This window comes from Colius striatus, chromosome 9, assembly GCF_028858725.1.
Source record: "Colius striatus isolate bColStr4 chromosome 9, bColStr4.1.hap1, whole genome shotgun sequence".
Classification (NCBI taxonomy): Eukaryota; Metazoa; Chordata; class Aves; order Coliiformes; family Coliidae; genus Colius; species Colius striatus.
In genome coordinates this window covers 9909411-9919488 of record NC_084767.1, presented here as the reverse complement: position 1 = coordinate 9919488, position 10078 = coordinate 9909411, and the positions used below count along the sequence as shown (strand labels likewise).

Here is a 10078-nt window from a genome sequence, read left to right as displayed (position 1 = left end):
AAAGAATAAACTGTTGCTAAATCATCCTTTTCTTACTCTTTCCCAGCAGAGCCGAACTTTTTCTTTTAAAATACTTCTTTTCTTGTTTCATCAGTATTTCATTAATTTATCTGCAAATAATACTGAAGGACAACTTGGTACCCTCACTCTTCTTGTCCCAGGTTATCGAGATGTTAGGCATGTACCCCTCCACCTTTCCCTTTCTCCCACTCACCAAGCAGCTTCCTTTTTAAATACAGGTTTTATTTCTGGAAGAGCTTCATCCTTTCTCTGTGCTTCCTCAGAGTGATGAACTACCAAGTTGCTGTGAAAAGCAAATGAAACAAATAGTCTGCCAGTATCCATGCCAACAAACACGTAGTTAGTGTTAAAACTGGACTTACTTTGTTTTGCTGTCTATGGTTATTCTAGTGAAAAGTATTTCTTGTTGCAGTAATAGTTCCAATGGAAAATATTTCAAACTCCTCACAGAAAACAATCACTGATTATTCTGTAGAAAAGAGCTTCACACTGACAACTTGCAAAGAGTCTAAATTCATTACGTAAATGATTCATGCTGAACACAAATGTGTTTATAGAAATAGTTAAGCTTAGAACTGCTGAAGATGACCTTCCACTGACTCAATCACTCATCAAGGAATAATTTCAACCTCTTTGTTTTTCCCATGTCCATACAAATGGCAGTCTCTTCGGTCCACAACACTGTACATGGTCATATTTTATTTGCTGAACATAGTTCCACAGATTTTATCCATTGAATGAACATAAACCTATGTAGGTGTCCAAAACACAAAGGCATGAACGTAGGGAATCAATTCTTCACCTTTTAGAAACCTTTATATTTGGATAGCATACTTGTCTTGAGAAAGAATTGATGGGTTGTTAAAATTCCCCCTGAAGTGCTGACCTGCAGTGCTGTCCAGCTTCATGCCAATAAGGCATAATCTTCCAACTCTACCTCACAAGTTTAGACAGAGAAAATCTATTTTGAGAGTAGAAGACTTTGACATGTAGAATTCCATCTGCTGCCAGTAAGAAACTATTACCTTATATATGGTGACATCTAGAGATTTCGGGGAGAAAAGTTCAGGGCACATATAATCAATTTTTAACATTTTATTGAACAGCAGAAAAAGCAGCTTTTGTGTAACATAGTGCTGGATGGAATGGCAATTTGTACATGTGGAAATAAACTTTGGCACATGTTGTCATCGTCAAAACTGCTGTTCAGAAAATAACTCAGGCGTATGGTGTCACAGTCACTGACACCTCCCTGAGAAGGACTGAGGGTACAGAGCAGTGTGCTGGGAGCAGTTGAAGGGTCTGAGGACTGTAAATCCAACTGCAGTCACAGAGTAAATTGTCAGTGGCTGTTTGTGTGGAGCCATTTGTTGCCTTGACTGCACTGCCAGCAGTAGTTTAAAGATAGCTGGAGTGTGTCTAGACAAGTGACATAAACTGATAACTCCTGTGCTCTTTGAAAAGAACAGCACTGGCTTACGTTACATAGTAAATCATAAGGGAGCACAATGTCCTTTGACTTGTATTATCAGAGGGTCAATAAACTCCTGTTCCATAACCGGCGGGCACATCCTAGAGTATTCTCTTCAAATATTATTCCTGTATCTACAGCACAAGTAACTTATCAGAGCCCATGTATATTGTTGTTTGTATTCTCTATTAGTCATCTAATTTATCAGTGCCTTTCTTTACAGTGGGCAGTGACGTAAAAGAAGGTCTGTATCTATACAGAGGGAATTTTTGGTTGAGAGGTGATCTGGTAACAGAACGAATCACAGATCAGTAGATGGAGATTTGAAATGATGCTCCACAGACGGCTTTCCATCTTCTAGAACTTTGGAAATGCGCTGCAAAGAAAGAGGAACAGAGTGGCACATGTTAAAATGACTGCTGTGTTTGATTCAGTTCTGTGCATATTCATTATGAGCTTGTGGCCTTAAGATGTGGCAAGAGAAAAAAAAAAGACATTGACCAAATTGTGGATATTTTGAATTAATCTCTCTATCCTGCAATACCATAAACCTGTATTTAAGCCTGCCCACATGAGTCCAATCATGCTGTGGAAGCATTGTACAAAAGGATTTTTATCTTTATTCAGACCTTTTTTTTTCCCAGACTTGTAAATTAGAATATTTTATCCTTCTTATTTTATATGCTATTTGGGTTTAAATGCGAGTGGATGAGATCATGCTGAAAAGCTGTTACTCCTGGGTCTGAAAAGAACAAGTAAATGATACATTGAATGTAAGTAAAACCCTACACCTTTCAAAATACTAGGTTACTCTTGTTCCTACCAGAAAAATGTGATTATAAACACACCTAAATGTAGATGTTCCTAAATGTCCCTAAAGGCACTGCCTCAATTTTTTTAAAGACTGAAGAAACCAGTGGATGAAAAAAACAAAGCTGCTCACCATAAAAGAAATAATTAAAAGCAAACAGAAATCAACCTTTGTTCTGAAAGATCAGGAAAGGTTTGACATGTAAAGTGTTACAGTCACAGAATGCATTAAATGTCATGCTCCCACTATCTGAAAAAATAGACAAACTTCTAAATTTTCTTCTTAATATCCGCACTGAATATATGTTTTTGTGGGGTTTTTTTTTGCTTCCAAACACTACAATAAATTAGATAGTTTTAAATTTGTGAAATCTCCACAAAAATCAGTGAAAAGTTTCCTGCTTGAAAGGAAGACAACTTGTTTGAAGCAACACCTCTGACTCCCATGTAAGCCACTTTCTACATTCAAATCAGCATCTCTGACAGCAGAAGTTGACTCACAGTGTGCATGTTTTGCCACATGTGCTGTGCTTGCTCACTCTGATGCTAGTGTTAACTGTCCAATGTAATTACACGGAACAAGAAATAACTGTTTTCCTCTTTTGCTAATCAAAGTCCTATAAAGTAAAGCAGACAGTCCCGTAGATCCGAGGAGACCTCTTGTGGTATTGATGTAGAGCTGCACACCTGAGCCCCCTTTGGAAACACAAACACATACACACACAAGCACACAGAGACACTCACCCTCCAGAAAGCATAGCCAGAGGGAAATGTTTGCAACTCTAAAGAGCCTCTCTCTGACAAGAGGAGAGGGGGAAAAATAATACACAATACTATGGTGTTTAAAAATGGCTTAATTTTCAGACCAGACTTTTTAAAGTGTTCTCTTTTTATCCCCTAAACACACAGAACTTACCATTGTTTTAAATAACTGGTTCACTTTCTTCCTTTTGAAGGTTTTCTTGTCACCATCTGAGGTGGAAGGAAAAACTGGTTGACTCAGTCTATGTGATGCGACTGTTTCATCAGGTGCCACAGGGCCAATAGACAGAGTTAATCCTTCCAACAGAAACATGGGTTACACAAAAACCAGATAAACAAAAAAGGAGAGTCAGAATGTAAGATAAAGCAGAATTCAAAATAATGAGCTATTGCAATTACTTGGACAAAATGAGACATTTTCAATCTAACTACATCCTTAAGACACAACAAGTTAGTTACAACTTTCCCATTCATTAATGGGGAAGCACTAAGCTTCATTACATTGAGACTGGATTCACTATTCTAAATGAACCAATCTGGTCAAAGAAGGAAAAATAGACAAGTAGATGAAAAAGAAGTGGGCCATGACAGTCTGTTGTGTTATGCTAAATATCAGTTACGAGCACCTGGAAAGACAAGGACAGTGAGAGGGACAGATGAAGTGTAGACTAAGAAACAGGTTGTGTTATAAAAGCAGTAGAGGCTAAAGAGTATTGATATTTTCTCTGCACACCCTGGCCCAGAAACGGGTTCAGTTACACTTTCCTCTTTTCTGTCAGCCAACTGTCACTCTTTCTAGCTGGCAGTTATGTTATCTTGTTTCCCCTTTGACCTGCTGTGAAGAAAGCTCAAGAGATTCCTCCCTAATGTCAAAAGCACAAGTGGAAATCCTGCAGTGGGACAGACTTTGGAGATAGTCATCTGCCAAAGTAAAGTACAGAGCCTTTCTTCCTGTTTCAAATGCTGCCTTCAGCTATGAGAGCAAACTGCAGAAGCCCTTCTACAAGTGAAACCCTAGGAAAGAAGGAAGATGGTATTTCAAGGCAGGGGGAATGCTCACACTACACCAGGAGCTCCAAAAGCACCACTTTCAGAATATGCATGGCAGGACTAGATAGCAGTGTTATCAAGCAGTAGTGTCAATTCAGCCTCATGTGGACAACACACAAATCATAACCTTTGTCTCAGAGGCACAGAGCCACATAGAAATCCCTGCTCTGCTTGGAGCAAACACTACTGTGATAAAGAAATTCTAAAGAAATAAAGAAATTCTAAAGAAATAAAGAACTCTCATCTTACTACAAGCAACTTACCTGGGATAGTTGGCATAGAACGACTGACAGAACTCATCTGCTTGAGGACAGATGTTTTCTGAGGTGCTACTCCTTGTTCTGAGAGGTTGGTGTCACTCATGAACTCGTACTTCCTTGACAGCTGTTTTAATTACAAAAAAAACCCAACTAAGACAAGAGCAACCAAGATCTAAGCATAACAGTACCTTGTGACAAATGAAAAAGAAAATAATTAATAAGCAATGATGCCTAACCCAAGCTTTTTATGGGATTATTTGCAGTGTAAACAATAAAACTTACTAACAGTCAAATTGGACCACACACGGTATTATACATTAGCTAAAGACATGTAAAGACTGTGCAGATAATTTATGGTTAGATAAATACTTCTCATTCCACACAGAAAAAAAAAATACTCTGAAGAAGCTAGCTAGAAGAGATTCTATAATCTGGAACTGTAGGATGATATTCCTGCCATAACTTTGGAATAATACCATCATCCAGCTTTGCCTGTGATCTGCAAAGTAAACTGGAGCTTTGGAAACATTTTGCATTAAAACAGACAGCTCTACTGCTGCAAGGCTTGTCACCATTTTTCTGAAGCAAAAGAAAATCCTGTAAGTTCATATGTAGCGAGATTCCCACAGTTAAGTGTATGTGTTGTCTAATTTAATCAAAGGATAAAAGTGTTACTTGTTTCTGTATATCAATGCTTCTCAGACAATGGCTGTGCTTTCTCTCTCTCTTCTGTGTGAGGGTGTGTAGTGCAAAATAACCATAGACTTCCATAAGTTTCTCCTTGTTCCCCAGAAGAATCTTCACTTTCTACTGAATTCACTTGGCCTTTGATGATCCCTCCTACAGTTTTTGATCAAATGGCTTATGCTGTCTCCATGTAATTCAACAATCTGTTACTGCTTGGCATTTTCATTTAGACAGGGAATGTGTACCAAGAGGATATCTTTCACATTTAACCCCCCACCCCCACCCTCCCAAATCTCCTTTTCTGTTAAAAGAAGAAAAGTCTGAGAATTAAACTGTAGAATTAAACAATGTAAATTCTATAAGCGATGCTAAAGACCTAGCACTAAAAGCACTCAGATGATCTATAGAGTGAGAGATGCCTGTGATTCCAAGACTTCAGTCTGGCACCATTTAAGGAGCACTGTTTGCAATCTTGCAATTTCCTAACAGCTGCATGTTCCACAACAAGGTACAAAATGTACAAGGGCTCATCACTTTTGAAATAGCCCTGACTGCAAGGAGCTACCATGAAATGTCAGCACAGTCAATTGCCTCTCTGCAGGAAAGCTAGATTGACCCTCCCAATATAGCACTCCATTCTAAGCTAACCAAGCTTCAGAAATTACAGCTTAAGAGCTATATTATCTGTCATCATAAGTAAGTGGAGATGTTCCCATCTTTACACCATTTTGTTTCCTCCTCAGCATCTTGCATATTTCATTGGTGGCAGGGCAGGTTGTCTCTGCATCCTGCACAGTTCCCATTATTACAGCTAGAGTTCTGAGCTTTTTCCTCAGCAAAGTAGTGATGTCCCCCTTTTTATGGATCATAAAATACTACTCTAAACCAGTAACATACACATTTCATCTCAGAGACAGAAATATCAGGTGCTGTCTTCTCATCAGCAAACACCACACTGCTTCTTTTTGTTCTTTTTTTGGACTTTCTCATCTTTACTTCAGAGTGAGGAATAATTTGTAGAGTAGTCTCCTCTGATTCTGCTTTTACTGGCTTTGGTAGCATCACTTCCAGATCAAAGCTGCAGGAGAAAGAAAAAAGTACAACTTGCTGAGTGGTATTTTAAAAGCCACAGGTATTCTGATGTCATTTCCCCATGAAATATAAATGCAGGTCACCCTTCCCTTTGAGTTTCTATGCAGCCTTGCAAACCATTAGCAAAAAGCATATGAGTGCTTCAGCTGGCAAATATAGATACGAGTAAGATGCCTTCAGGAGGTACAAAGTCATCTTAAAACACTGCAAAGAATGCAGAATATTAACATGAGTGCAAACTGATTTTCAAAGGTTTGTGCATTACTTCAAGAACTCTTAAACTAAACAAAGGTAGTGCTCACATGGTAAGTTATGCACAGTGATGATAGCGCTGATAGCAAGATGTGCTGTTTTGTTTGCTGTAAACGCTGGATCAGTCTTACTATGTATTGCCATGTTTTAAATGCATCCTACTATTTTTTCCACTGTATCGGACAACAATGGAAATGCCAAGTCACTAAAAAAAAATCTCCTGCCTCTCTTCCTGTATTTTTAAGAGTTATTTTTAATTTAAAAACAAAAAAGAAATAAGAAATTGGGGCTGGCTTTACTCCCTTCTCTGCTGATGTAATTAGTCATGATTGCGTGCTACACCCTTCTTAAGTAGAAGCTGAAGGCAGCAAGAGCAGCTCGGGGCATCTCATAATACGTGATACTGTGCATTTATATTAGACAACTCAAAAAAATTAAGCAAGCAGTATTAATGAACTGTGAAACATGCAAGAATAGAGGGGTGTGTTAACAAGAAATACTGCCAATTAAGGTTCATACACCTTTGGACATTTTAAAAGTGAACTACTCAAGGAGGGAGATGTTTAAAAAACAAATGACAATCAAGCATCACTCAGCAAAATCAATATTACATGTACCTCACTGTTAATTGATACACCTATAACTGTTCTCCAGACTTAAAAGTCTTTCTTTCTTTCTGCAGGCTTAAAAGCCTTTCTTTCTACTGCAGTTCAGAAAGAATAATAGGCAAAGTATTTTACCCTACTATAAGCTTCACCAAAACGTTCCACCTCATTACTTGGAAGTTGCTCTCTTCCTCTCCAAGTTTTACAGTCAAAAAGTTTCTCACTAATTTACAAGCTGTACAAAACCCAGATACTTGTATTTTTAAAATGTCATTGAAGTTTCAAAATACCTTTTTGCTGGGACTACTGATACTACATTTTTTCAGTAGGAGTTGAGTAGATTTTGTCTATTAAGGTTGAAATACTACAGCTTTAAACCTGAAGGAAGTGATAGCTACAGTTGAAGGAATCATAGAATGGTAGGGGTTGGAAGGGACCTTTAGAGATCATCTAGTCCAACCCCCGCCAAGTAATTTTAGCACAGGCTGAAAAGACTGATAGTGGCCTCAATCCTTTTTATTTTCATCTTACAGTTTCATCCCATAAAACTGGTGAAAAACCAAGACAGAGAAAATCTGTAGTGTATTCATAACCAACCTTTCTGAAGCAATTTTGTTTGGAGTGCTGCAGTCTGAATTCATGGAACTCAGGGAAATAACTGACAGCTGACGATAGGATCTCAGCATTGATCTTGGCCGTCCTACTCTCTTGTCATCAAAATCTGGCTACAGGATGGAAAAGAGAAATACATTCTATCAAGTAACTTTGTGTGAACCACGTTTGATTGCTTGTCACTAGGTCTTGAAGACAGCACAAATATTTCAACATTTGGCATAAAGAACTAAAGAATCAAGTGTGGAAATGAAACTATGAGAACCAGTTCACCTTATTTTGGCAGAACTGGGGCAGGTCATCAAAACACTTGCTTGGGAAAAAAGATTTATTTACTCCTTACTTCAAGACACTAAAATCATGTTCCATCTTCATAGAATCATAGAATGGTAGGGATTGGAAGGGACCTTTAGAAGTCATCTAGTCCAACTCCCGTGCAGAAGCAGGTCAACCTAGATCAAGTCGCATAGGAACATGTCCAGGTGGATCTTGAAGCCCTCCAAGGAAGGAGCCTCCACAACCCCTCTGGGCAGCCTGTGCCAGGGCTCCCTCACCCTCACAGTGAAATAGTTTTGTCTCATATTTCAATGGAACTTTTTGTGTTCCAACTTCATCCCATTATCCATTGTCTATTGCTAGCTACAATAGAAAAAAGTGCTGCCCCAATCTCCTGACACCCACCATTTAGATATTTGTAAATGTTAATAAGATCTCCCCTCAGTCTCCTCTTCTCCAGACTAAACAGCCCCAGTTCCCGCAGCCTTTCCTCATATGAGAGATGTCCCAGTCCCCTGATCATCTTGGTGGCCCTGGGTTGGACTCTCTTGAGAAGCTCTCTGTCAATCCAACAAGTTCTGCTATCCCTATATGTTAATAAATCCTTTTTTAAATTATATGTTTGCAAATGATGGATGATATTATTATTTTCCTAATAGCCAGTCAAGAAGGAGGATTCTCCAGGTCATTGTGTATCCACATTGCACAAATGTACAGACTATTTGTTATAGAGGTGTGCAACACAGTCCCATATCCAAAACTTAGGTTAGAAACTTGCTACTTTTCCCCCTACAACAGAAGAAATAAATCCTTTTACAAAATTATCAATGCTGAAAGCAACAACAGAAAATATTTTCCAAAGCAACTGGCGTTTAAATCACAAAGAAACCCAGCCAGTATCATTCTCACTTGTCTGCACAAATGTAGACAGACTATTTTATGAAAGAATTGTCTGGAGAGTTTGTGTTTGGAAGTTATCTTTCAATTCCCATTTATTTCAGTTTGGTTTCAGCTAATATTTGAGACCAAAATACGATAGGTTTTACTTCACACCACAGTTGGAAGTGGCTAGCACAGGGAGACATCAATTGCAGATCAGAGCCTGAACCACTAAGAAAAATTACAAAGAGGAGAAACGTGAGGATTTGCTTTTTCTTCCTTATTAAGGCAGAAAAGAAATGCAAGTTTAACAGACAAAATACTCCACATCCACCAGAATGTGGAAGATATGATATGTCAGAGACTTGAATAAACTCTTTCAGTACAAAAATCAGTCCTTAGAACCTTCAGATCACAAGAAAACCCACAAGCGATAGAAGTTTACTGTGCGGTTTTGTTTGGAAGGACAAGATGTGTGCTCAGTAAAGAGAAAGTACAGGAGAGGTTAAAAGGAGAGCAATACCAATTCTCTGGTTCCATATTGCTTTTCCACTTTAACTTTTAAATGCTTGAAACATTCTTCCATACGGTCATGGAAAGGGCGAAGATTATCAGAAACTCTTCTTTCATGAATTCTAATTCCAGCCCCAAGGAAAGGTATCTTGAAGAGGGAAAAAAAGAAGAAAACATGGTGAAAATATTAAACTGGGGCTGACAGCCTCTCCAATTCCATGCACTATGTCAAATCCAAAACTCTTCCTGTTACTGGCAGATATTTGTCAGTCAATCTCAGCTTTTAGCAATAAGTGTAAGACAGAAAGGGCTCTTGAAAAAGGAGCCCTTGAAGAACATTGACAGCCTTATAGTGACTGTTTTCTCTCTTATGTGTATTTTAATGTTAATTATCCCCATGCTTTGCTTTTCTGCTGTTCATCCTTTAGGCTGAGTCAGTGATGAGAAACCAATGGAGTTAAGATCTCCAATTCTTTCTACTATCCTTGAAAGAAGGTATGTAACAATAGTTCTCAAAACCTAGGAGAGATACCTTCCTTACAGCAGAACACCTGATAAAAAGGTTAGGAAAAAGTCTGTTCATTAAATACCTCAATTCCTTTGAAAGTCCTAAAAAAATCCTTCTCCTTAGTCACAATTGGTAGGCTTAGCAAAATAAAAGAACAACCGTGTGATGAAACAAATATGCTGTTACTGCTGCCTTTCAAACCCCTCTCCCCTACAATGCTGTCCTTTGCTGTCATATTGCTACTATCATCTCTGCTGTTATGTTAGTGTAATAGTATCCA

The 10078-nt window shown here is 38.4% G+C and overlaps 1 protein-coding gene across 1 annotated transcript in view; it reads right to left on the bottom strand.

The window, feature by feature from the left end:
• Positions 1-1101: 1101 nt before the first annotated feature.
• Positions 1102-10078, bottom strand: part of DOCK2 (dedicator of cytokinesis 2) — a 167752-nt gene continuing 158775 nt past the window's right edge. The window contains exons 47-52 of the mRNA XM_062003141.1: positions 9301-9438; positions 7608-7735; positions 5959-6139; positions 4378-4498; positions 3219-3361; positions 1102-1868 (exon numbers count right to left, since the gene is read on the bottom strand). Of these exons, the coding sequence (XP_061859125.1) occupies positions 1794-1868; positions 3219-3361; positions 4378-4498; positions 5959-6139; positions 7608-7735; positions 9301-9438 (786 nt within the window). The 3' untranslated portion in view covers positions 1102-1793. The remainder of the gene's footprint in view (positions 1869-3218; positions 3362-4377; positions 4499-5958; positions 6140-7607; positions 7736-9300; positions 9439-10078) is intronic.